General features: G+C 49.9%; 1 protein-coding gene across 2 annotated transcripts in view; it reads left to right on the top strand.

The window, feature by feature from the left end:
• Nucleotides 1–27,502, top strand: part of Eya2 (EYA transcriptional coactivator and phosphatase 2) — a 91,111-nt gene that overhangs the window by 51,429 nt on the left and 12,180 nt on the right. For both annotated transcript variants that reach the window (XM_038330703.1, XM_038330702.1), the window contains exon 9: nucleotides 23,164–23,253. In XM_038330703.1, the coding sequence (XP_038186631.1) occupies nucleotides 23,164–23,253 (90 nt within the window). The remainder of the gene's footprint in view (nucleotides 1–23,163; nucleotides 23,254–27,502) is intronic.

The following is a 27,502-nucleotide window of genomic DNA, read 5'->3' as shown; positions in this document are numbered from 1 at the left end:
ATCACATTTACTTAGTTGCTTACTCTGTATGCACCTGTGTGCCTGGGTCTGGGTGTGAACACGCCTGGCACTGTAAGGGTGTGAAGGCCAGAGGAGAACTTGGGGAAGTCAGTTCTCACTTCCACCCCGTGAGTCCCAGAAAGCGAACTCTCATCGTCAGGCTTGGCAGCAGGCGCCTTTACCCACTCAGCCAACCTCATGGCCCCTTTACTTTCAAATGTGGCTGTGTGCCCAGAGTGCTTGTCCTGGGAATCATGGGGGCTGTTCTGGAGAAACATCAACCCAAAACTGCCCCCTTTGGGTCCCAAGATTAACACTAGGAAGTGTTCCTTCAGTGTGTGAGAATTTCACCAGTTTCCTCTCTGCCGTCTCACACATTCCAACGCGTGACGTCATCAATGTCTATCATTACCAAAGTCCTTGGGGGTCTCCTTCCTTAAAGGGAAGTGGCACGCCACAGCCAGACACATAGTAAGCTAGAAAATGGGGCTAAGGGCTCTCCTACTCCCCAGCTATCTGGAAGGTGACACAGACGTGTGGAGGCCAGAGGTTGACAGTGGGTATCTTCCTGTTTCTCTTCACAGTTTTTTGAGGTAGGGTCTCTCGCTGAACCCGGAACTCACTGATTTGATAAGATTAGCTGGCCAGTAAGCCCTGGGACCACACTCTGGGGTTCCAGGCGCACAGGTGTTGGGCATCCGGAGTCGGGTCCTCATGCTTATGTGGACACATTTTACTGTCTGAGCCGTCTCCACAGCCTGCTGTGGGCTTACAGACCACAGATGAACCATCTCTTCAGGGTCATTTGTAGGGGTTGAGTGTGGTACCTAAGAGGAAAACATAGTGAGATCCCAGAGGCAGCCGCTTTCAGCATGGGTGGAGAAGGGGACTCACCAGGCCTTGGAAACCCTTTTGTTTCTGCTTAGTGTGCTGGACTTGACATCACCTCATGGCTTTCCCAGCTGCTTGCGGTTTTTATGGAGGCTATAACAAGCTGGAGGTGTGATTAACAGGGTAGATTTATTGTCTGCCACAATGCAGTGCCGGATATAAAAATGGTGTCGGGGGCGCAGAAACCTCTCGCCCATAGACACACCATTAATATGTATGGCAGGTACAGTGGCGTGCATTTCCAGGCTCTCTGAAGCCTAGGCGGGTGCCGGCAACAAGAGCGGCTGCAGACATTAGTGGGCTCAGCAGCCACAGCAAACACATGCCATCCCCTAGGGCCAACTAACAGGTACACTCTCCCTTGGCTATTGTGTGTCACCCACTAAGGCTGTTTTGTGGGTGTCCATCTACTCAGTGCAGTGTCCACACACACACACACACACACTCACACACAAAGGCACACACTGGATGTACATTGGGTGAGAGTCTGTGAGCCCAGGAGAAGCTGTCCTGCCTATTTGTGTCCCCTCGGTGTCTTAAGCTACACTTGGAGGCCCCTCCAGGAAAGGACCACCTTGCACTCCATTCTGGGTCTCATGGTCTTGGCCAACTCACCGCCTTCAGCGGGGCCTCCTAGCTGATCCCCCAACCTCTGCTTTCCCACCCACTTGTCTCAGCCCCCCAAGCAGCTGTGACGGCAGATGTGTGCCACCATGCCCAGTTAATGTCGTTTTCCTCAAGGGCCCTTTCCCAGCCATTTCCATCCATGCATCGCTCCCTAGAAAAGCACTTTGTGCTGCCACCGTAATTCTGCATCTCATGCGTGCGCACTCTGTGCTTCTACCATAATTCTGCACCTCATGCATGCGCACTCTGTGCTTCTACCATAATTCTGCACCTCATGCATGTACACTCTGTGCTTCTACCATAATTCTGCACCTCATGCATGTGCACTCTGTGCTTCTACCATAATTCTGCACCTCATGCATGCGCACTCTGTGCTTCTACCATAATTCTGCACCTCATGCATGTGCACTCTGTGCTTCTACCATAATTCTGTACCTTATGCATGCGCACTCTGTGCTTCCACCGTAATTCTGCACCTCATGCATACGCACTCTGCTTCTACCGTAATTCTGCACCTCATGCATGCACACTTTGTGGGCACAGGACTCTGAGGACAAGGGACTATGAACACTTCTCATCTTCCCAACCCAGCATGATTCAGGAGACAGGCTTGCTCAGTGAGCATTTGTTGAATGAGTGTGTCGGAGTGATACCCTAGGATGCCTGACCTCTGGGGACCAGAACTTCCATTTCTGTCTTGTTCGTTGCAGTCACAGAACATAGCCTCCCTCTTAGCAGGCATCAAGTAATTGTTTGCAGGAAGAAGGGAGGAAGGGAAGGAGAGAGAAGAAAAGGAAGGAAGATAGTGTCAAAACAGAAATTCCTAACTGGTGGCCACTAGCCAAATTCAGCCTGCAGATATTTTTGTTTGGCCTCTGGAGTATTTTTTTTAAAAATGTGAATTTATCGCCAACATTTAAAAATCAGATGATTGCACAAACCAGAACAGTCCAGATTTCCAGCCCTTTTTGAAAAATGAAGGAATCTGGCAAGCCGACAGTCCCGTGACAGCAATCAGCAGGAACCCAGCAGCGCTGCCCTTAGGGATGCGTGTTCTCCAGGCCCATGGCCCTGCCTGCCCTACCTCTCCCAGCAATGAGGCTCTCTTGTCCCTTGAATATCTGAGTTTCAGTGCCCTAGAACTACCAGGCTGTAGCTGGAAGAAACCCCAAAGCTACCATGTGCAATCAGTCTCCATCATTTGAAGGAGAAACTAAAACTCAGAGGAAGTAAGATCACCCAAGAAAGAGGTCGGACCCAGGCCCCGGGCTCATCTGCCTTCTTGTGTAATCTCTGGATGTCCTCATTCCTCTTCTAGAACCTTCCACTCCCTCCCCAGCACCCTATAAGGTTAAATATGATGGGTTTTTACTTGCTGAGTCTGTGGACCTGAATTTAAGAACCTTGAACTAGCAAGGTGACTGCTAATTTCTCATGTGCAAGCACGCACGCATGTGCACGAGCACATGCGCGCACATACACACACTCATGCACGCACGCACCACACAGTCCAGGCAAAAGCGGCTCAAGCTGGACCAGCCCCAGCGGGGGAAGCTCCTCCAGGCTTACTCCCTGCCATCCCAGGAACTTGCTGTCCTTGCCAAGGTTATTCGTAGCTTGCCTCAGGTCTTCATTCCAGCCAAGAAGAGGAAACCTGAAAAGGGAAACCTTTCTTTTGTTGTTGCTGTCAGTGTTAAATTTGATGTGAACATATGTTTTGCTTGAATGTGTGTCTGTGCGCCACTCACATACCTGGTGCCCATGAAGGCCAGAAGAGGGTGTTGACTATCCCAGAGTTAGATATAGTTGTGAACTACAGTGTGTGGGCTGGGAATTGAACCCAGGTCCTCTGCAAGAGCAGCCAGTGCTCTTAACTGCTGAGCCGGCTCTCCAGCTCTCTCTTTTCTTTTGTCCCTCTCTTTTAAGGGCCAGACCCAGAAGTTACACATATCCCTTCTATTCACATCCCATTGGCTGAAACTTTGTCACATGACCACATCTAGCTGCAAGGGAGTCAGGGCAAAATGGTCTTTTTCTGAAGCAATCACATGCCCAGGTAAAATGCAGGGGTTCTATTACTCCGAGGAGGAGAAAGGAGGAAGAGCTAGTAAAAGACAACTGGCAGTTTCTAACCCAAAGTACTGCCCAGCCTACAGTTTTTTCTGTCTATGGGACAACTGGATTTGTGAGTCTGAACTCTAGAGAGAAGTCCAAGCTACAACTCTAAGCCAGAAGTCAGAGAAGCGGGAACAGTGAACATGGCCATAGCCTTGAGCCCATTTTGCAGACAGAATAACCAGGACCCAGGAGGCAATGCAGTTGGGATATTTGTAACAACTAGCACCCAAGGCCTCCCCTTCGGGCCTGCTGTTCTTTCTCTGTTCTTCCCCAGCTGTAGTCATGGTACCTATTCCTACCAGCTGAGACCAAGCGGAACTTTAGGTCTGAAGCCTACATAAGTGTGCCACACAGGAACTGATTGAATCATAGTACCTGAACCACCCAGGGATTACTAAGATTCAGGTCCGGCTGGATCAGGGAGCAGCATCCTCTGCTCACCCTCAGCCAGCATCTCCACAGAGTGATCTATTCCCTCTTGGAAATCCTACCTGAAAAAGGAGTTTCTGCTTCCTGAATCCCAGCACAACTCTTGTTCCACACCGGCTCCCCTGCCCATCTAAACTTCCACTTGCCCAGGCTAGACCCAGAGCCCATTGCTGGTATGGAAGAAATGGAAAACAAACCATCCTATACGCCAATCAAATGGACTGAGTGGGAGAGGGCTGTCCCCCCACTCAGAAGTTACCCTTCCTTTCGCCCTCAGATACATGTGAGTCGGGCATGTTTACGGGCGACCTGTGCCTCACTCTGTTGAACGTTGCACAGAAGCAGGACTCAGATCCGTCACAGCCCCGGCCAGAGGAGGGATCCCTGTTGACTTAGCGAACAGACACCAGAGCTAACCGATTAATGAATGATTCAAAACAGGGTTTCTGTGTTTTAAAACAGAAACTGGGCCGCCTTCCTGATCCTAGTCAGGGAATGCTGAGTGCAGCTGTCACCTCCCACTTCTCTGCCAATCCCTTCTCCACGGGGCTCTGCCCCACCACAGCCCTGCAGTAACTACCACCCACATCTGTGGACTAATGAGCCATGCCCCAGAGGTGACTGCCCCCTCCTCAGCCTCTTGCCCACTTTTCTCTGGACCCTGCTTTCCTTGCTGGGGTTAGAACACAGGTAGAAGGTGTCGGAGCCTTTGCGTGGAGCCAGGGTGAGATCTGAGGAGAGGCATGTTAGCCGTCTTTCCTCCCCCCCACCCGCCCCTGCTCCCTCGGTGCTTCACCTCCCCAAAGCTCCATGCAGGGGTGGGGGGGAGCTTCCCCCTGGGACCATGGCTTCCCTGGCACTGCTGTCAATGACCACCTTTCTGAGATTATGCAGTGTGCCCAGTATACACAGCTCAATGCGTTAGTTTATCCCCAGAGTTGAAAGAGCAGAGCTACTGTCTCGTTTTTTAAAGTTTTGTTACATGTACTTAGTACATGTGTGTGCATGTGTGTGCCATGGCATTCGTGTGAAGGTCAGGGGACAACTTGCAGGAGTCGTTTCTCTCTCTCCTTCCACTGTGTGGGTCCTAAGGATCAAACTCAGGTGTGTTGGGGGGAGGGGTGACAACCATTCGTGTATAGGTTCATTTGGACCCGTCCAGTCCACTCCACTGTTCTGTGTGTCTGTCTCTATCCAGTACCACCCTGTTCTGTTTACATCACGCTTATAGTCCGTTTTGAAATGGGAAGTTGACCTCCACCTTGACCTCTGTAACGGGCTCCTCCATCAGCTACATTGTCTGTGGGTCGCACAGGACCTTTGCATGTGCCATCTCATCTCTCAGGAGTCTCGTTCCCCGGTTCTCTCGACATTCTTCCTTTGCCTTATTCAGGAACCTTCCCAAATGTTCCCTCATCATGCAAGCCTTGCCACCTCCTGTCATGGTTAGTGCTAATTATCAATCGTCTGTCCCTCGCCCACCCAACAGCCGTGGCATGTAATGTGAACTCTGTGACAACAGTCCATGACAGAACTGTTGCTGGAGGCCACTGGCCCTGCCTGGTGTTTCCAGGCTCTTGGTGCCTTAGTCAAAGACCTGAAAAAGGCACAGATTACACAGGCAAAGCATCGGGGGCAAATGTGCCCTGTGCCACCTCAAGGGAGCAGCAGGCAGCTTAATCAGAGCATTCAAGGGCCCCGATATTGTCATGCCTTCCATTTCAGGGTCTAGGAGGAGGAGTTGGTGGCTAAGGGGTGTAGAACCACAGGTTTTCTGCCTTGATTGACAGACTTGGATGATGTAAGCCTTCGCTCACTGCACATGCCCCTTCCCATCATGCATCTGACTAACTGTGTTATTCACCCAGTTCTGTACAGACATAGGACAGTAAATAGGTGTTTGCTATAAAAGTTCACTCGGAGAATCGGGTGGGCTTTATTGCTCACACCCCCAGAACTTGTTTGGGCCAGATCAGATTCCTTTCTTTCATACTCAGACATGTTCTGGAATACATGTCCAGGGGAATACACAAAAGGGGAGTTGCCAGACCTGCAAGATGGCTCAGCAGGTAAAGGAGCTTGAAGACTTGAGTTCAGTTCTTAGAGCCCACTCTGGAATGAGATCCAGCTCCTAAAATTTAACCTTTGACCTTCATGACTGTGGTATATGTGTGTGTCATAAACTCACAGACCCAATAACAATGAATTAAATAAATTGTTTAAGGAGGGGAATTGCCAAGTGTCTCCTAAGGAAGGGCTAACTAATTCTATTGTTTGGCAAGGAGTGTGTACAGAGCCCAAGTCAAGTGGAGTCCCAGCTCACTGAGCGATTCCCTATGCTTTGCCTGTGTGCCAAAACTTGAAGCTTGAGTATCAGCCAGATTTTAATACAACATTTGAAAAATTCAAATCAGTACCGAAACTCAATAAGAAAATAAACCTTTGAATAAGAGTGAGGAGTTGTGATCTAGTCACGACCTGCATCATTGTGCAGAGAAATTGGCTTCTATTCAAGCCTGATTCCTCGGCCCCTGAGGCCCTTAAGTCTCTGCAGGGCAGATTTACCAGTGTGACAACAGCAGAAACAGGCTTTACAGAGAGTTCTGGATGGTTGTGGGGGGGGGGGGTCAGGGGGGGTTTCACACATGTGTGTACATGTTGGGGCGTGCATGTCAAGGCCAGAGGAGGAGGTCAGGTGTCCTCCATCACTCTTGCCTTGTTCCCTTGAGACAGGGTCTCTCACTGAACCTGGAGATAGGCCAGCAACAAGCAAGCCCCAGAGATCCTCCTGTCTTCACCTCCCTGCAGTGCTAGGTTTACAAGTGTGTGTGTGTGTGTGTGTGCCCATGCCCAGGTATTCATGTGACTGCTGAGGTTCAGAACTCAAGTCCTCATGGGTGTGCGCTATGCGGTAAGCCCTCTTTACCCACCGTGCCTCCTCCACAGCCCCTGAATACACTCGTGTCTCTATTGTACAGATTTCATTAACTTTTTTCACTTGATCCAAAGTACAGAAAATATTTTATTAAGAATTTTTTGGGGGGGGTCAGTTTCCTTCCACCTTGGGCTGGACAGGAACAGTGTCCCAGCTGCAGCCTGGGGCTAAAACAGAGCCTGGCAGGCAGTGGGAGCCAGAAGTGTCTGCTGGGACCATGCGTGTTGACGAGGAAATCTCTATAGGGTCTGGAGCAGAAAGAGTTCCCAGCCCTCACCGAACAGCATGAAGTGAGGACCTGGTGAGGGCTGATGGATGCGGTCCTCGGCCACTCAGGGTGCCGCTGGGGTGTGTCCCGTTCTTGTTCACAGAGCTTTTCACGGTGAGGCTAGCCATGGTCATGGCCACCTCACTGCAGCCAGACTGTCCCTCTGGTGGGCTTAGCTCCTTCATGGGCCTCACAGGGACTTCAGTGCTCATGGAGTGGGGAGGCCAGGGGTCTTCAGAACTCCCTCATCTTCAGTGGGTTTGAGCTTCAGGGAACCAGGCCAGGAACCAGTGCCGCTGACTGGTCCTTTATCCCCAAACTTCCAATCTGCTCTTTTGTGTGAGGGAAACTGGAAGGAAAGAGCAGAGGGGACTCACAAGGTCACCCACACTCTGCCATGTCATTGTGGAAGGGAACAGCAGGGCCTGTGGGTCAAACAGAGGCAGCTGGCATTGTTGCAGTATACCTCAGACCCAGCCCCATGGTGCCGGAGTGTGCCACACAGGAGCCGCCATCTACAGTTCAGCTTCACAAGTGCCCAGCCCCTCCTGGACCAGAGCCATAGCCCAAGCACTGAGGATACAGCGGGAAGCAAAGGCCAGGAAGAACTTAAGTCTTTGAGGAGGAGAAGGAAGACAGAATATGAGATAAATCAGGAATACAGAGAAAAGCCACGGAAGGGCACATCTGTGGTCCCAGCATCAGGAGGCTGAGGAGGCTGCGGCACTAATTTGAAAGATCACTAATTTGAAGCCTGGTCTACATAGACAGCCTGTATCAGAAAGAAGGGGAGAGGGAACAGAGAAAGAAAGGAAGCATAAAGAGGTAATGAGGAGCAGGAATGGGGGCTTAAATCCAATTTTGGGAAAGGCAGCCTTACAGAGAAGCTATATTCGAATATAAACCTAAAAGAAGGTAGAGAAATGGATGCCCAGTAGTAAAACATGGGACTAGCGTGTGCCAAGGTCCTGTGGTGAAAACCAGCAGAGGCCCATGAGGCTAGGGTAGGGCAGGAGTTGGAGACAGCAGCGTTGGCACTGACTTCTGCTGTTAAACGGGAATAGAGGAAAAGTCAGGCCACATTCTCTTTCTGAAGCCCTGGCTGCTCCCCAGAGAGGCATAGTTGGTACTGGGGAGAGCCACCAGAAGTGGGTACTGCAGTCCAGCTGAAAAACACTGTCGGTGAGCCAGGCCGTGATGGCACACAGCTTCAATCCCAGCACTGAGAAGGCAGAAGCAGGAGGGTCTCTTAGTATGAAACCAGCCTGATCTACAAAGTGAGTTCCAGGACAGCCAGGGCTACACACAGAGAAAGCCTGTCTTAAAAAGACAATGAAAACGACACTGTTCACTTTAGGAGGTAGACGGGGGAAGGAGAAGCATTGCAGGCCGGACCTATTTTGAAAACAGAACTGACCACAGATAAAGACATGAAGCAGGAGCTGCGGGGATGGCTGCGATACAAGGGTACTTTGTGATCAGGAGGTAGTGAGTTCAGTGCCCAAAACCCACAGTGACACACTTGTAATCCCAGACATGCCTACACACACACAAACATCCACCACACACACACACACATATACACATGCGAACATACATACATTCACTGCACACACACATACAAACATACACACATACACCATGCACACACTACAGATTTTAAAAATAAAAAACGATCATGTTACTATTTTGACATTGCGAAGGTTCAAATGAGAAAGGCCCAGCAGACAATTGGCTCATCCCGGGGCCCTTGGATTGGATCCCCGCCCCCACCCACCTCAAGACCCAGCTCTCTGTTCACAGCTGCCTCTCAGGCATCTAGATCTTTCCACTCTCTAACAAACACCAGCCAAAGTGCTTAAGGACCGCTGTTTATTTTATTTCTTTAATGAGAAAACCTTCGCGTTCCTCCCGAGTTCAGCTGTGTTTATTTACACTGTGCTGGGCTCTGGGCCTGCGACAGCCCGAGGTCTGACAGGCTGTGCAGCCCCAGCCCCAGTCCTTAGAACTCCATAACGTAGACTCTCAAAATAAATACTGCCTAATTCACTCGGCAGAGGTGGATTAAGTCAAGATGAATACAATTTAGAAAGGATTTGCCGAGGAAGTGGGAGATTTTGTTCCCCCACTGGGGTTGAGCTCACATCAGACTCTTTTCTCCACCTTCAGACTCTGGCAGCCAAAGCTATTTGGTGCTTGGGACGAAGGAAGAAACAGCTTGGATGGGTACTTTTCAGACCCACGATAATTTTGTTCATGGGACGAGGGGGTTGGGAGTAGCTTCCCTGGTCACTTCGCCCATCCTGCAAGGCATGAAAACACAGGCATCTGCTGTTTTGCTGGGGGTGAGCCAGGAGGGAGCCAGAGGAGCTTTGAAAGACGTCACACAGGTGAATGACAGTCATGGGCCTCCGGCAGGAGGTGTCACCCTTTGTCATCTTAATCCCTTATAATAGCTAACCCCCAAGCAGGAGCCTAAATGCTGAGGGCCTGTGCTTATGTGTCTTCTTGGCATTAAAGGATCCAATTCAACAGAAAATCGAGGTTTTGGTGACGGCTGGGGGTTATTTGGAAAGCGTTCATTACGGTCTTTCTTTGAAGCCACAGCTTGGAGAAGCTGTCTCCTTGTAGAGACAGCTTTGGGTTGAGGGCATTGGGGGCTAGTTAAAGACTTCGCAAGGGCTGCCTACTCCCTTTGCCAGCCCTGTTCCCCGCACCCTGCCCACCTGCTGGAGGGGACCAGAGAGGAGAAGGAAGAAGGTTTCACTCACCTCTGAACACCTAAGAGAGCTCACTTGGGTTGGGGCAAGAGGTTCTTTTGTTCTCTAAATACAGGGGCTGTGCTCTCAATGGTCTTGGCGAGAAAGGCTCCAATGTCCTGGGAACCAAAACAATGGCAGGGGTTTTCCTTTTCAAGTTGAGAGGGTGCCCCCTACGCCCCCACTCCCACTCCCACCCCCACCCCCACCCCCACCAGCGCCCACCTGTGTGTCATGCCATTTAGTCTCCAACAATGGGGGTTTCGAGCGTGTCCAAAGGTTGCTGGGATTTCTGGAGCCTCTGATGCTGAAGTGTGACTGGACGAGCGACAGGTGGGCATCAGCGTTGTTGTTGGGGCTGACACTGTGTTGGGACGTGCCCCCCAGCTTTCCATACCCCTTCCGAGTGTGGCAGGAGGCAGAGTCCAGGGGAGAACCCCCATTAGGATCTTATTCTAAGTAGGAACATGGAGCTAAAGGATCCCTCTAGGGACACGACCGGGTCCCCAAACAGGACAGTCAAATGGTGAAATGTAATTTGGTCATTAAGAGGGATGGAGCAGTGTTACATGAGACAATGTGGAAGAAGGCTAAAAACATGGAAGAGAGATGAGGCGGAGCCTGTGACTCCAGGTGGGCGTGTCCACGGAGCTAGGCTGTGAACTGGTGGTGACCTGGGGCAAAGGGCACTAAAGAACCAGTGTTTTGTGGGAATCTCATTTTATTTCTCAGTGAAGAGACTTTGGGGAAGGAGACAGAGATGGTACTGCCCCTGAATTACATACTCCAGAGAAAAGCTGAGGAACTGGAGAGTCAGCTTAGTGGTTAAGAGCATTGACTGCTCTTGTAGAGAACCTGATTCGATTCCCAGCACCCATGTGGTGGCTCATGGAACTGTTTTCAGGGGATCTGACACCCTCTTCTGACCTCCTTGGATACTGGGCAGATGTGATGCATAGACCTACATGTAGGCAAAGCACCTGTATTCATAAAATAAATCAGTTAATTTTTCAAAGCTGTGCCAGACACAATGGAGCACACCTGTAATCCTTGTACCTGGTGAAGAGGTGGGGGTTGGGGGCAGGAGGACCAAGAGGAAAGCTGCCTCACTACATAATATTTTGTCTCAAAAATGTTTCTTTAGGATCTCGCTAAGGATGGAATCTGTGTATGTTCAACAAGCATTCTACAGCTGAGCTACAAACACACATAATACACATACTCACACATATATATACACACATATATGCATACATACACACATACACACACACAACACACACACACACACACACACACACACACACACGATGCCCCAGAATGTACGTTTTAAAATGAGAAAGGGAGAGAGAAAAAGGACAGAGGAATGAAGGACATACGAAGAAAAGGAGACAGTGGAGCTCACCTGCAATCCCAACACCTGGGGATAGAGGCAGAAAGGTCAGGAGTTCAAGGTAGGGCCAGCAAGAGCTGGCAGCAGGTGAAGGCTCTTGCCATCAAGCCTGATGACTTGAGTGTGACCTCAGGAATCCACAAAGTGGAAGGAGAGAACCGGCTCCAGAAGGTTGTCTTCTGCCCATCGTGTGCAGACGGTGACACATGTACTCACACACACTACACATACACACATATACCACGAAATATTTAAAAACAAACAGAAGTTCAAAGTCATCCTCGGCTACATGGAAATGGTTCAAGACAGGGAAGGTTTGGAGGAGCCTCTACATCGAGGAATGTTGAGTGCTTGAGGGTGTGTGTATGCTCAGGGGATCCTGTGGGAACCCCGTAGTCCGTCATGCCCTGTGTTTCTGCATAATGGGCACATACATTCCACAAAAGGGAATAGTGTCAGTTATGAGGAGAACACTCCAGATCCCGTGGTTATCATGTAAGCGAAGGCTCTTGAAGCATGCAGCTCTCGCAGCTCCCAGCCTGACTCCAAGGTCAGAGTTTTGTACTATTGACCATCTCCATTCTGGGGACCAAGTGTGCCCACCACTGTCTTTGTAAGCAAGGTCTGTTGGCACAGCTGCTCCCGTGTTCTTATATATTACCCATGGCTGCTTGTGTGCTACCCGGGAGGGCTGAGGAGTTATATTTGAGACCACACAGAACACAGAGTCTAGGCTACCTGCTTTGTATAGAAAAAGTTCGTCTTCTTGTGGTCTAGAGTGTAGGCTCTGGAACCAGATAGCTCAAGTTCAGAGCCAGCCTCATTCCCTGACTGTATCTCACAAGGTGCTTGGTCTTCTGTGCCTCAGTTTCCACCCGTGGGATACAGTTATGATATCAACAGCACTGACCTCCTGGGTTGAGGTTGGAATGTGCACATTAACACATCACAGGTGTTTAGAAGGGGTCACCTCTGTGGCAGGCAGATCGTATAAAGTAAATGAATTCAGTGTCTTACAGACTTGAGTCTTAAACCACATGTGCTAATGAACACCTGTGATCCCAGTGCTCACGAGGCTAAAGCAAGGAAGATTAGGGTTCAAGGCCAGCCAGAGGCTGTATCAAAAAAATGGAAAAAAAAAAAGAGGAAAAGAAAAAACCTGAATCTTAAGAATCAAATAGGCTCTCACAAGTACTCAACATGTTGGCTGTAATGGGACAATAACCATAGACAAGACACAAATCATATGTGTGATATGTGTGGTTGTGTTTCAATAAAACTTTATTCATGGACAGAAAAGAAAGTGGCTCCTTAGAAGCAGGCTGCTGCTTCTAAGTGGTTCTGCCTATAGTTCTAATACTAGGGAATCTGAGGCAGAGGAATCCCTCAGGTTGAAGGTCAGGCTCGGATATGTAGCAAAATCTTGCCTCAAAAAAATAAAAAGTACCAGGTGGTGGTGGCGCACACCTTTAATCCCAGCACTCGGGAGGCAGAGGCAGGCGGATCTCTGAGAGTTGGAGGCCAGCCTGGTCTGCAGAGCAAGTTTCAGGACAGCCAGAGCTGTTACATAGAGAAACCCTTTCTCCAGATAACCTTAATTAATTAATTAATAACTAATTAATTTAAAAAGCATGTTACTGGTTGTGTCCAGTGCTGTGTCTGTGGAAGGGAGGCTGAAGGACTGCTGCCTGTGATGAGCAAAGAGAAACCACAGGGTGCTGGTAGGGACATGGGTAGAGCATCAAGCAGCTACTAGATACCATCGGTACCAACGTGTTCATAACAGTCCTGTAGGTACCAGGCTCTAACGCCGCCCGTGCCTCTCCACCCTGGACCACCCTACACCCGGCGGCTCACGTCAGTCAGGTTGATCATCTCCCCCAGACCTTCAGATTTTTCTCTCTTAGCCATACAGGCAGCCGCTGGGTCCAGGGCAAACAAGGTGGAGGCTGCTACCCACTCTGTGTTTCTGACTTTGAATTTCTGGCCTCGGATAAGAGCAGAAAATGCGGAAGCTAGACGGTCTTGTGTTCTGTAAATGCAAACGATTTAAACAGGATAAGAAGAACCCATGTGTTGTGGGGCCACATGACCCCTCAGAGCGGAGACAGCTAAGACGTCTTTTCTTCCCTTCCTCTCGACCCTGATTGCATCCTGAGTCCTCAGCTGGCTCTTGCTGTTGCCGTGACAGATTGTAACCCCCAGGTCTTTGGGGAAGCTCTTGTTCATACAGACAGACCCATTTGTTGAGCTTTTCAGATTTTTCTCTCTCTCTTGTTCTCTGGAACCGCCAAGGAAACAAGTTTGAGGGCTTTTTGTTTGGGTTTGTTTTTCTTTACTGTTCAAACACGTGAATTAACCTGGTTTGGTTTGGTTTTTTTTTTTTTTTTTTCCACGACCCTCATTTTCTTGTCTCCCTCTTTAAAAAGTTTTTTTTTCTTTTTTCTTTTTCTTTCTTTAACAAGCTGATCTGTTTTCCAGGCGTTTCCAAGTAATTAAACCCAATTAAAACCATTAAATTCTTGCTTTTAATGACAACTTCATTATTAAAGTCTAACCGCAAGGAGGAGGTTTAGCTGGCAGAGCCTTCCACTGTGTGCTAATCCGCCCCTAACCTCTGGCTGACACTCAGAGAGATAAACCCCACAGAATAGGCAAGCTGCTTTAATGAATAGCTTTAATTAGTACTTTTCTTCCTCGTGGCAGAGTAATTATTTGTTCGGCTTATAAACAGCTACTTGGCAGGGATGGTTAAAGGCTGGGTTGGTTTGGATGGTGTGATAGCTTCAATTGGTTTTGCGTGCGCAGGTGGGATTTTTTTTTTTTTTTTTTAAGAAAAAGAGGGGTCTTCATACCAAAGTAGGTGCAGAAGTATATCATCCTGAAGTTGGGGTTGTCAGGGTAATTGACACAGAAGAAAAAGCGAGGTGACCGCAGGCGGCGGGCTATGAGCCAACTTCAGAGTTGGCCTGACACCCACCCTGTGTAGGAAGCCTGGGCAAGCCCAGACAACACCACTCAGGGACCATAAGCCTGGTTCCTGGGAAGCCTGGGTCCTGGCAGGAGAGGAAAGCCTGTGGTGGCGCCCTCCCTCTACCCCAAAACCTTTGTCCGGATGGCACCTGAGGAAGGAAGAACCAAGTTCATATTATAGGTGTGGTCAGAGAGACCCAGGGTGCAGCCCAGCCAACCCCTATGACAGAGTGCTTTTCTTGTGAGCAGACTGTTGTTAATGGCCCACCTCTGGGAAGCGGGTGCTGTGGCTACTCAGTCAGGATGAGGGGCATGAAGTTAAGTGGGCGGCCCCAAATCACCTTCAGAAAACACAGGCGGGTGCAGGGTGCCAGTAGGTAGCCAGGGTCCTCGGTGTCACCGCCGCCGCTTCTAACTGCCATCTCACTTCCTCCTTGAGAAGCACAAGAGGCACCTCCTGCCTTTGTGGTTGGGAGACTTCCATATGGAGAGGCAGTAGTGGTGGCAGGGTCTCCTGTAGCCCAGGCTGGCATGGAACTCACTAGATAGTCAAAGATGACCTTGAATTTCTGAGCCTCCACCTCCCGAGTGCTGGGCTTACAGGCAAGCACCACACTCTAGGTTTATCTGGTGCTGGGGATCAAACTCCAGGCTCTGGGCAACCTAAGCCAAGCGCTCTACCAGCTGAGCCCCAGCCCTGGGTTTGTTTGCGGTTTTTTTCATTTTTGTTTCTAATGTGATTCAGTTTGTGCGTGAGCTAGAAAGCTAGTTTCATTACGGGGGTTTTCCACTCTGCGACTCCAGACTTGGCTGCTAACGCTGCGAGCTGAGAACCACACTTTTTCTCATCTAGAGTCCTTTAGAGTGGGGCTTCCCAGCTGGAGCGACTTGGCTCCTGGGGCCTGTTGGGCCAAGTCTGGAGACATCTGTGGCTGTCATCACTGGGGGAAACGGGGGAAGTTGCTGTTGGCATTCAGGGTGGAGATTAGAGACACAGATACCCAGGAAGGCCCCCTCTGGAAATACTGTTAGCACTGAGCTGGGGGCTGGAGAGGAGGCTCTGTGAGGAGTAAGTGTACCACGCAGGCATGAAGACCTGAACTTGGATCCTTGGCACCCACATAAAGCCAGAAATGGCAGCACATCTCTGTAATCCTAGCGCTGGGGGAGAGGGGCAGGCAGTAGAGACAGGTGGATCCCCAAGGCTCATTGTCCAGCCACCCTAACTGAAGCCATGAGCCCCAGGTTTAGTGAGAAACCCTGTTTCAAAAGTAAGATGGAGAGTAATAGAGGAAGGTGCCCCAGGTCAACTTCTGCCCTCCACACCTGCACACCTGAACACATGCACGTACGTGGATATACAGCACACATACATATGTACCATATACACATACACCATGCATACCGCCCATACACCCACAAACACATCACACATGCTTATCACACACATACACACACACACACACACACACACACACAAGCTAAGACAAAACCTCCTGGTTGAATTGCTAGAATACTCAGACTGTGTATTCTCCAGGTACCTTGCAAACAAGCGACAGCAGTGTTGATGTGGCCACTTGTGGCCTGGGTAAGGTTCAGTGGTGAATCACCTGCTGGTACATACCGAGGCCTTGTATCCAGAAGCACAAGAAGAAAACTTAACCAGTCCACTGAAGCTGTTAACCATCCATCAGCAATCTTTCAGAATGAAGGCCAGTGGATGAGTTCTGTTTGTGTATGTGTGTGTGTGGTGTGTTTGCATGTGTGTGTGTGTGCGCGCACTGTGTGTGGGGTATGTGTGTGTATGGTGTGACTTTCATGTGTGCGTGCAGACATGTGTGTGGTGTGTGTGTATGTGTGTGGTGTGTGTGGTGTGTCTGCATGTGTGTGTGCACACGTGTGTGTGTGTGTGTGTGGTGTATGTGTGTGTTATGTCTGCGTGTGAGGTCAGATAACAACTCGGTAGAGTTGGTTCTCTCCTTCTAGCCTTGTTTGAATCCAAGAATCAAATTCATGTTACCAGGCTAATGCAGCAAATGGCTTTACCCATGAAGCCATTTTGTTGGCTCACACTTAAATATTAAAAAGCTGACAACTCCTGTTTCAAAATAGGCATTTATCAAAAGAAACATGATCATTGCTTTCATTATAGCAGAAGTAAAGTCTTTTGTTTTATTATCGTCTCTGCAAAGACATATTCAGGGAGTGTAGTGGGTACAATTTTAGTTTTCTTTTTTATTTGGACAGTCTTGGGTTCAAATCCCAGCTCTTGCCACTTGTGTAACCTTAGAGTCTTGATTTGTCTGAAGGAAATGGGCCACACACGGTCCCGTCTGAGAAGAGCTTGATGGAGTAACTGCTGGTCTAGGTGTGAGGGATCAGATACCAGCTCTGGTGAAGTTTGCCTCTTAAGGGTGTCTAGGGATGGTGAGATCCTGCATCACAAGTACTTAAAATACTTAAGGTCATTTCAAATCATTATAGCTGCTATTAAAAATTTAAAGGAGGGACTGGAGAGATGGCTTAGTGGTTAAAATCATTGACTGCTCTTCAGAGGAGCACCCATGTGGTGGCTCATAATCCTGTAAGTCGAGTCCCAGGGAATCTGAAGTCCCTTTCTGCTCTCCATGGGCATGCACACAGTGTGCAGATATGCATGCAGACAAAACACCTATACATTTAAATTTAAAACACAAACTCTAAGAAGGGCTGTGGCTTAGTAGGTAGAGTGCTTGTCTGGCATGGTTAGAGCCCTCAGACCACCCAAAGAAAGCAAGATAAATGTTAGCCTGGGATCCCAGCACTCAAGAAGTGGAGTCACGAGGATCAGAAGTTCAAGGTCATCCTCAACCACATCCCGAGTTTGAAGACAGCCCCAGATACTAGAGACCAGCTTCAAAAATAAGCAAAAGAATGGCCATGACTGACTTGCAAAACACCACGTTAAATTGTTACATGAGAATTTTCAAATGGGGGTCTGTGGATGATTCTGGGCCCTGCAGCTTCTTGCTAAATGGTCCTAGAGAGACCCCGAGTGTTTCATAATAGGGTTCATAAGGGTTACTCCCAGGGATCACTGCACGAACTCATTGCTTACATTCAGTTGAAGAAACTGGGGCCCATGGGGGAGGACTGTCACCTCTGATGTCCTTAGAAAATGGCAGGCCAGAACCTGAGCCCAAGCCCTTCTGGCTCTACAGCCAGTATGCCCAATCATTTGGCTCCTCGAGATCATTGTCCTGTGGCCATCGGCAGGGACACCTTGCCAGTGATGGAGATAGTCTATTATTTAAAAGAGGGCACATGCCCAACAGGTGATGATGTTGTATCAAAGAAAGACTGTTAACTGTACAGTCATTGGATAACCCAGACCAGGTGCGGCCAAAGTCCCCTATAGTTGGGTGTGATGAGGGTCATCATTGGAAAACTGGTAAAGTCTGGTCCTGATGTGTAGAAGCTCGTGGGCTTGTGTGTGGAGCTCACTGGGCTGGAAACACCCATCTTCACAAGAACACGGGGTCAGATTGCAGAGCCAGAGTCTTTGGAGGACTGGAGATGTGGTTCAGCCCATAGTTAAACAATCACCTAGCCTGGGTCCATCACTAGAAATAAATGGGGGGAAGGTCTTTAGACCCAGGACTGGCAAGATGACTCAGCAGGTAAAGGTGCTTGTCGCCAAGCCCAGTGACCTGAGTTCAATCCCTGGAACCTACACAATGAAAGGAGATAACTGATTCCCGAAAGCTGTCCTCTGACCTCCATGTGTGTGCTGTGTCACATGTGCAACCACACACACATACACGGATAAACACCTCGTTACCATTTATTACAACTGACCACACCTCAACCAACATCGTTAGGAGCCAGAAAAGAAATTTTATTTGCTTTTGTTACCAGAGATATTATATGTAGAATATATAAAGAACTCTTAGATACCAATGATAAAGAGATAAGGAACCCAATTAAAACTGGGCTTTAAGCTGGGCAGTGGTGACGCATGCCTTTAATCTACTCGGAAGGCAGAAGCAGGTGGATCTCTGAGTTCCAGTGCCTGAGACATGTTCCAGTGGGACCCACACACCCTAATGAATCTGCTGTGGGTGACTAGGCATATGGCTGCCATTCTGTGTAACATCCTGCCAGATCAGCCCTCCCTCCCCAGCTGTGGTGGTGTATGTCTGGTGTATGTGTGTGGACCACGCATGTGCAGGTGCCCTCGGAGGACAGAAGAAAGCATCAAACCTCCTGAAGCTAGACCCGGAGGTGATTGTGAGCCACCTGACATGGGTGCTGAGCACCAACTCTCTGGACAGGCAGCAGGTAGTGTGGCCACTGAGCCACCGTCTCCCGAGCCCCAGGAACTAACTGCTGTGTTCACACTGAGTAACTCGGCATTCGTATTTCGAAAGCTCTCTGAGCCGCTCCCTTCTGCCTTCTTTCTTAACTTGTTTTACCTCAGACTGATTTTGTTTTAGGAAAGACTTTCCGTTTTTTACTGTTTTACCCTCTCTCTTCCACCCAAGAAATAAAACCAGGTATCACAGGGTAGCCTAGCAGCTACCAGGCTGGTGGTTGAAACCCCCTCCCATAACTAAAAGAATTGTATCAAGAAGGCATTGGAAATGGGTCCCCTGCTTCGTGGGAATCCAGAGTGCTGCCTCTGTCCCAGGGCTGTCCCACCTCTCCTCTCTAACCCCACACCCCAGGCATGCACAGACCACCACGATGACTTCAGAGTCAATTCCAGAAACCCGCAAAACCTTAGGGCTCACTGGAAAAATCTGCCGAGTCTGGACCAGGTTTATGCCTTCTCGGGGTAACAGCCACCCGCAAGCACGCTAGGCCAACGACAGCATTCCCTCCTCCCCACCCTGCCCCAGCACAGCCCTTCCAGGGGCGTGTTCTACACTAAACTCTTTCTCCACTCGCCCTTTCTCCTCCTGCTCTGGTTTTAATCGCTCTTTGTTTTTCAAGTCAGCCGTGTCTGATGTTGCTTGTTTAGCAAGTTAACCACTGGACTTCTGCTTTAATCCAGAGAGTATGTGACGGTCTAGGAAGTAAGTGCCTCTCCTGTGCCTGCCGTTGCCAGCTGCACCGTGGGTCATCAGGAGCCCCCGGGATAAGAGTGGCACGGGGACACTGGGCAAGGTGTTCACACTCACGCTGGACTGGTGAACCCTCTGTGCACCATGGGCTGACACAAAGTTCAGTGTGGATCTGAAAGTGTAGTGGGAAAGCTGCCACACACTTGCCTGGGTCACACTGTTTGCTGCTTGTGTGACTGAAGGCCGCAGAGCAAGCGGGTGTGTCGTGGCAGTGTTCAGGAATCACCCAGAGGGCACTGGGAGGTGCATGGGAAGTTTTCCTCCAGCTCTCATACCTGAATTCTGTTTTTGTCGTAGTTTATCCATCCTTTTAAAAAATATCAAGTGTGTGCAGGTATGTCTGGGGGGGGGCATGTATGTATATACGATTCTATACATATAATACATACATATATAAGGTCATGTGTAAGTACACATGTGCTGTTGACCCGTGAACTCCAGAACCCACCCGTCTCTGGCCCGCAGCCAGCACTGGGGTTACAGATGAGCCACCGTGCTGAGCCTTTCCATGAGTGCTGGGGATCCAAACTCAGCTTGCATGGCTGGGACTTGCTGACTGAACCATCTCCCGACCCTAAGATATTTTAAGTCTTCGTAGTAACACGAGGAAGACTGGCAGACTTCTTTCTGCTGAGGTTTGGGTTTTCTGTCTCGCTCTTTTTGTCTTCTTCGGCTGAAAGATTAAGTTGGGTCCAGTGTTTGGCAATTTGCCCTCAGTTCTGGACGGAGCATCTCTTGGGAGGTCCCATCGTTCAGGAGTGTATGGGTGGCTTTTGTCCTGGCTGTGACCAAATACCTGATAAAAAACAACTTAGGGAAGGAAGGGGTCACTTTGGCTCACAGTGTAAGGGAGACACAGTTCACTACAGCCAGGAAGATGCAGAAGTAGGAGACTGAGATGGATGGCCACATGGCCTCCTCAATCAGGAGGCAAATATGAGATAGGAAGTGGGGCCTGTCAAACCTTAATACCCACCCCAGTGACTCACTCCTGTTCTCCACCTCCCACTGGGAACCAAATGTTCAAACACTTGAGCCTGGGAGGGCTTTTCACATTCAAACAGTAATGAGTAAGACCTTTTCTCCCGGGTTAAAAAAAGCAAAGTGGCCGGGCGGTGGTGGCGCCAGGCCTTTAACCCCAGCACTCAGGAGGCAGAGGCAGGTGGATCTCTGAGCTTGAGGCCAGCCTGGTGTACAGAGTGAGTACAAGGACAGCCAGGGGGCTACACAGAGAAACCCTTTTTTGAAAAAAAGGAAGAGAGAGAGAGAGAGAGAAATTAGTTCTCAAGGTTAAGGCCAGCCCAGTGGTGGAGCACTTGGCTGGTATGTGCAAAGAAAGGCCCTGGGGTCCCTCCTGGCACCAAAAGAACAAATCCATTACAAAAGGCCAGGCAAGATAGCACATGCCTGCAACCCTAGCACTTGGGAGGTGGAAGAAAAGGATCAGGGATTCAAGACCAGCCTTGGCTACACAGTAAGTCTGAGGCCAGCCTGGGCAAATGAGGCCCTGTCAAAAGCAGAAAGAAGGTCCCATCCCTCACCTTTGCTGTGGTCACGCACACAAAGCTCCTACTCATGCCCTACCGTCATCAGCCAGTCATGATCTCTGATTTGCCTTCCTATAACTATATACATACCACCACCACACCACACCACACCCCAGGGAAGTGGTTTCTACACACAACGATTGTTTTGTCCTGCTTTTCTGAGTCAGTCCTTTTGGGCCTATATGGCAGCCTTCCTCTCCCCTCCTGTGCAAGAGAGCCAGCCTCATAGCCAGGTGCACATCAGCCTTGCCTTTTCCAAAGGACGAGCAGTGGCACAGAGGTGACCACAACCTTCCCTAGGGCACGTCGACTTCCTCCAGGCACAAGAGGTTTGTTCTCAGTTGCCCTCTCCAGTTAGAGTCCCTGTCTGCCACCTCCTGGCCAGAACCCTGGATGGGAGGCGGAGCCCTGATGAGGTGTTTGACCAAAGGCACCATCCTGATCTGGTTCTCCACATCTGTGTGGGTGTGCGCACACATGGGTGTGCATGCATACGTGCATGCTTGTGTGTGTGCGTGCATGTGTGTGTGTGAAACCAAGATCAACAGCTGCACTTCCTTTGTTCTCCTTTTTGTTGTTGTTTCGTTATTTTTTATTTTTATATTTTATTTTTTATTTTTATATTTATATTTTTATATTTATTTTTATTTTTAAAGTCAAAAGGGGTTTGTTTGGGGAATTGTTTACTTTATAGAAGGAGTGCTTCCTGGATGTGTGTGTGTGTGTGTGTATACATGGTGTGTGCATGTATATGTGCATGCAGGTGCTCATGAACACAGGTACAAGTGTGCATGGCAGCCAAGGAACAACCTATGCTGTTCTTCCTTAGGCACCATTCACCTTGGTTCGAGACAGGGTCTCTCGCTGGCCTCGAGCTCATGGATTAGGCTGGCCGGCCTCTGCCCCCCGACACTGGGATTATAAACCTGCACGCCTGCAAGGCTTTTTATGTACATTCTGGGGATCAAGCTCAAGTTCTCACGCTTGCATGGCAAGTCCTTTGCTTCTGAGCCATGTCCCCAGCCCCCCAGTCCACTTCTCATTTATGATGTGTTCTAGTCTGGGTTCTGTTGTGTGATACATAGCATGACCAAATGCAGTTTAGGGAAGGAAGGCATTTATTTGGCTTATACTTCCGGATCACAGACCCTCACTGAAGGAAGTCGGGGCAGGAACCTGAAGGCGGGAATGGTGACAGATCACTGGCTCATGCTCAGCTAGCTTCCTTACACAGCCAGGACCCCTTGCCTAAGGATAGTGCTTCCCAGGGTGGTGGGGGCGGGGCCCACGCGGGGCCCACCCGTGCCAATCATTAATCAAATCAGTCTCACAGGCGAGGCTGAAAGCTAATCTGACTGAGGTAGCTCCACAGCTGAGGTTCCCTCTTTCCGGGCCACTCTAGGCTGTGTCTCGTTGACAATAAAAACCAACTAACCAGCACACACTTCCAATCCACTGCCACCTGCGAGTCCACATTATCTTTATCCTGGAGCCTGAACGTCCGTTCATCTTAACTCATGAGCCAGATAAGACAGCATGGGCCATGTTTGCTGCCCACTGGAATGTATCATCCTCGGAGAAGGTAACTGGCAGCAAAGGCTTGTGGTAGTTTCTTTCCTCTTTCATGCCAAAATCCCTGACAAAAAGCCAGGCAGTGGTGGCACAGGCCTTGGTAGGAGGATCTCTGTGAGTTCGAGACCAGCCTGATCTACAGAGCAAGTTCCAGGACTGCCAGGGCTACACAGAGAAACCCTGTCTGGGTTGGAAAAGAAGGGGGAGAGGAAGAGGTCCCTGATAGGAGCAACCCAACAAAGGAAGGGTTTAGGTTTAGCGTAAGGTGCACCTTACGCTCTGACGAACTTGCTTCTGTCCTTGCTCTAATTAATTGCTTGTCGCCATCACTCTAGAGAGGTGTCGTTTCCAATATCCGCCTCTTCTCTCCTGGTGTGGACAAGTCATTCTCCCCCCCCAGGCCATGTTCTCAACCGCACAAGAATTGTGAGCCATTCGGAAGAACATGGACTCCCGCTGCCTTCCAGAGCAAGCAGGGGTGGAGTGGGGTGGAGGGGTGGCCAAGAGGCCAAGCTTGCATTAAACAGTCCCGTCTCTTTCCCGCAGGACACCACGACGTCAGTGCGCATCGGCCTGATGATGGAAGAGATGATCTTCAACCTCGCTGACACACACCTGTTCTTCAATGACCTGGAGGTCAGCACCCAGCACTCACTGTCACAGTTACTGGGGAGGAGGGGGGGACCTGGAGGTCGGCACACATGCTCACTGTCACAGTTACTGGGGGACCTGGAGGTCGGCACACATGCTCACTGTCACAGTTACTGGGGGACTTGGAGGTCAGCACCCAGCGCTCACTGTCACAGTTACTGGGGGACCTGGAGGTCGGCACACATGCTCACTGTCACAGTTACTGGGGGACCCGGAGGTCGGCATACATGCTCACTGTCACAGTTACTGTGTGTGTGTGGGGGGGGTGCTATCTCTGTCAGAAATCTTGACCTTTTTTGTATATTTTGGTTTTTTTGTGGAGTTTGTTTGTCATTTTGATTTTATTTTTTAAGACAGCACTTCTCTCTGTAGCCCAGGCTGACCTGGAACTCAGAGATCTGCCTGCCTCTGCCTCCTGAGTGCTGGGATTAAAGGCATGTGCCACCCCCACCCAGCTCCTTTTCAAAAAAAAAAAAAAAGACTTTTATTTTTGTTTATGTACGTGCTTGTACATGACGGTAGATGCCCTTAGAGGCCAGCAGAGGGCAGCAGACGCCTAGAACTGGAGCACTTGGAAGCAGGAGCTGGGAGTAGACCGTGGGGTTCCTTGGCAGAGCAGAGCCCTCAAGCACTGAGCGGTCCCCCCCCCTCCCCCCCGCTCTCTTTTAGAGACTCGAATCATTTCTTAGCGACTCCTGGGAAAGTGCAGAACTGTAGTCAGTCGGTGTCCTTTTGGGGGAACACTCTTGTCAGGGTGATCTTGCTGGCCCTCGTCCGTCCTTGCTCCAATCACATGGGGTGGTGGTTCTGCTATTCCAGTAAAACCTGGTGGCCTCTTCTTCCTCCTGGAATGCCTTTGGCTAATATGTTCATTGAGGCAGACTGGTACAGATCCTCTTGGGGCAACAAAAATTAGCAGTGGGGCCAGGGTGAGAGCTTTTTGAAAAAGAATTTACATTCCTTGGACCCATGGTTTACAGAAAGGAGTGGGAGATACACTTGGGATGTTTACTCCTGAGCCCTTGAACCCATGAAGGAGATGCAAGGAAAATGGGCAGGAAGCAGCTTTGGGCACAGCTTAACTCATCTGTTTAGACCTAATCTATGTGGAAAGAGGTGGGGATAAATTCTAATTAAAACCCGTTTACCTCGAACCCCTGGGGCCAGTGAGATGGCTCAGAAAGGGTGACTCGTAACTGTCTGTAACTCCTGTACTAGGGGATCTGACCCCTTAACACAGACAGGCATGCAGGCAAGACACCAAATGCACATAAAATACAAATAAATAAATTATTAAAACTAAAACTAACCATCACACCCTATCCAGTAAGCGCCCCTCAGGCATTTGAGCAGAGACCTAAGGTCGGTGAGAGAGGGGCCTGTGTGTATGTGGAGGGTCTTCCAGACACAGTGAACAGCAGTGCCAAGGGCCTGAGGCACGGTCAAGGTTGGCGGCTCCAGGAACAGAGAGGAGGCAGCAGAGCTGAAATAGAAGAAGCAGAAGGTGGGGTACACTATGGGGTGTAGCTTAGGGGCCAGCGTGGGGCTCGGGGTCACATTCTAAGAGGGGTTAGAAGCACTGGACCCTTTGAACCTCAGAGCGTGGTTCAGAGACTACCCGTGGCTGCCCAGTGGAGAAGAGACCGTAGAGGTGAGGCCAGCAGCGAGGACAGTGGTCCTCACATCCCAGGAGGCAGACCTCGCAGGGAAAATGTGTAAGGACTGGGTAGGGACAAGAAAGGTGCTGACCTCTGCCACATCCAGCATATTTGGGATGTGAGCCACTAACGGAGCACCCAACACTTGCCTCATAACACCCACACGCAGGCGTGTTCATTAGCTGTGTTTCAGAGTTTAAAAGGCCAATCTGACAAACTTGCTCTGTCTTCTAAGGACAGGAATGCTGACACCCAGCAGCAATGCACCACCCAGTACCCAGAACCTGCACTCCCACCCCATTCTCCAACATAAGGTCCTTGAGGGTGGCTCTGGAGCTGGGCAGGGAGTCGACAATTAACTGTGAGCATTTCCTACGGTGAGAAAGTGAGAGCCAGATGTGGTGGTGCACCTGTAATCTCAGCCCTCAGAAGGAAGGAGCAGGCGTTTAAGATCAGCTTGGACTACATCGTGAGGCCAGCCTCGGCTACACAGTGAGTTCAAGGCCATCAGAAGGAAGGAAGGGGATGGAAGGGAAGGATAGAAAGAAAATCCAGCAGCTGGTTGTAGTGGCGACCACCAATGGGGTATGCTTAATAGATGGGGGCAGGGGGATCACCAGAAACTAAAGAAGCTCTCAAAACCCAACGGTGCCTTGTATCAAAGGGACAAGATGAAACTGAAAGAGTCCCCAGTGGCCAGAGCTGGGGTGACTTAGTGATGAATAATGAACTACTGAATTCCAACTCAAAGTACAGCGTAAGCACCCCCAGGTCCATGCTGACGGAGACAACAATCGTGAATAAGTTAAGTGGGGAAGCAGACACATCTCCCAGGCAGAAAGCCCCAAATGCTGCGTGCAAACCTTGCAGCCTCTACAGGAGCCATCTGCAATGGCCAAGCCAGGGTTGTAAGGGACACGTGCTCCCTGCTCTGGTGGTCTCGGGCATGCCTCAGCACACGGATGTCACCCCAGCTTTGTTGTGTTCCTTCTTCTGTGCATGTTGGTCTCTATCAGAATTAGCACGTTTCTCCCATCCACTGCCTGACCCCGCCTAGCTTCCCAAACCAGACCAAGCTAGGTGCGTGCAAGGTGATTCAGGCAAAGACAAAATCTCCCTTTTGTCCAAACCTAGAGACTCACCAGGGTCATTTGCTGTGCCAGTTTCCAAATAACCTCAAAGACATTGGAGGTTAAGGCTCCAACTCTGCTTTTTTGTGAAAGGGATAGCTCAGCCCATAACAGGCACCAGTGCTCTCTGCTTCGTTTTCTCCCATGTAAGCTGGGACGATGAGAGTGTCTCTTATCTGAATGAAGGGCTGAGCAGAGTCCCTGCCTCGGTGACAGCTCAAGAACACATCAGGCCGGGCAGTGGTGGCACACACCTTTAATCCCAGCACTTGGGTGGCAGAGGCAGGTGGATCCCTGTGAATTCAAGGCTAGCCTGGTCTACAGAGCTAGTTCCAGGACAGGCTACAGAAAAAAACAAAGGAAAAAAGAAGTCAGGTATGGTCTCCTCCTCAATTATTTATTCAAAAGCAATGCATATACCTATAATCCCTGCCCCTCCTGTGTGTGTGTGTGTGTGTGTGTGTGTACACGCACACACCCATATTTGTTTTCACTGCTTTTTTTCTGTTCTGAGGAACAAAGCCAGATCCTCAGAACACATTCTGTCACTAGGCCACTCCCCAGCCTTCGTTTTGTTGTGGTGGTGACAATGGCCCTGGGGACTGAACTCAGAACCTTGCCCGTGCTACACAAGGACATCCGGCTGGGCCACACCCCAGCTCTCGTATTTATTGCTATCTTTACCATTAATTTGTTGACACCATTTAGGTTAGGCTAATCCCTCCACTGCCCACCGGGCCAACCTCAGCTTCTTTCCTGGGGAGCTGCTATTTCCTCCCAGACTTCTAGATTGTTCTTTGTCCTTTTAAAATAGCACGTATTTTAGTGGGTTGCTATCACCACACCCATGATTCCACAGCGACTGTCTCCTCCTTAGCCACTTTTCCACTATTCCAGACGCCTTGGAATCCTGCGAGCACCTTCAAGGCCTGCCCTTGTCTTCTGGGCTATGAGGTTGGAGTTCCCCAAACAGGAACCGTTCAGCCCACTCTGTTCCCGTCGATGGAAGGGGAGGGGTACCCCTGTTTCTCACTGCACCAATAAGCTGACATTGAATGACTGTTCGCTGCCCAGATTCCCTAGCCTACAACATCTTACCTGTGTCAAGGCCGTAGGAAGCCTTTGCCTGTCTTTGCCCGTTGGTCCCGGTAAAACCCTTCACAGGGTAGTCCCTCCCTCTTTGACCTGAGATTTCCCTACAGGAATCTCAGGACCAGATCTCAGGAATTCTTAGACCAGAATTTCCCTACAGGCCCTGAGAATGTGCTATATAGTGAGTTCAGCTTTGAGTACTACCCCACATTTAGGGGGGTGCACAGCATAATCAGGGACACCAGTCTGACTCCACAAAAGCTCAGTCAGGTCCCCTGCCCTCTGCACTGTCCGGTGGCCCTGGCACCACTGGCTTGGAGGGTAACTTGATCCGGGTCAGCTGGTGAAGTATGA

The sequence above is a fragment of the Arvicola amphibius genome, chromosome 5 (genome assembly GCF_903992535.2).
Source record: "Arvicola amphibius chromosome 5, mArvAmp1.2, whole genome shotgun sequence".
NCBI lineage: Eukaryota > Metazoa > Chordata > Mammalia > Rodentia > Cricetidae > Arvicola > Arvicola amphibius.
Note: the sequence above shows the minus strand (reverse complement) of the source record. Positions and strands in the feature narration are given on the sequence as shown.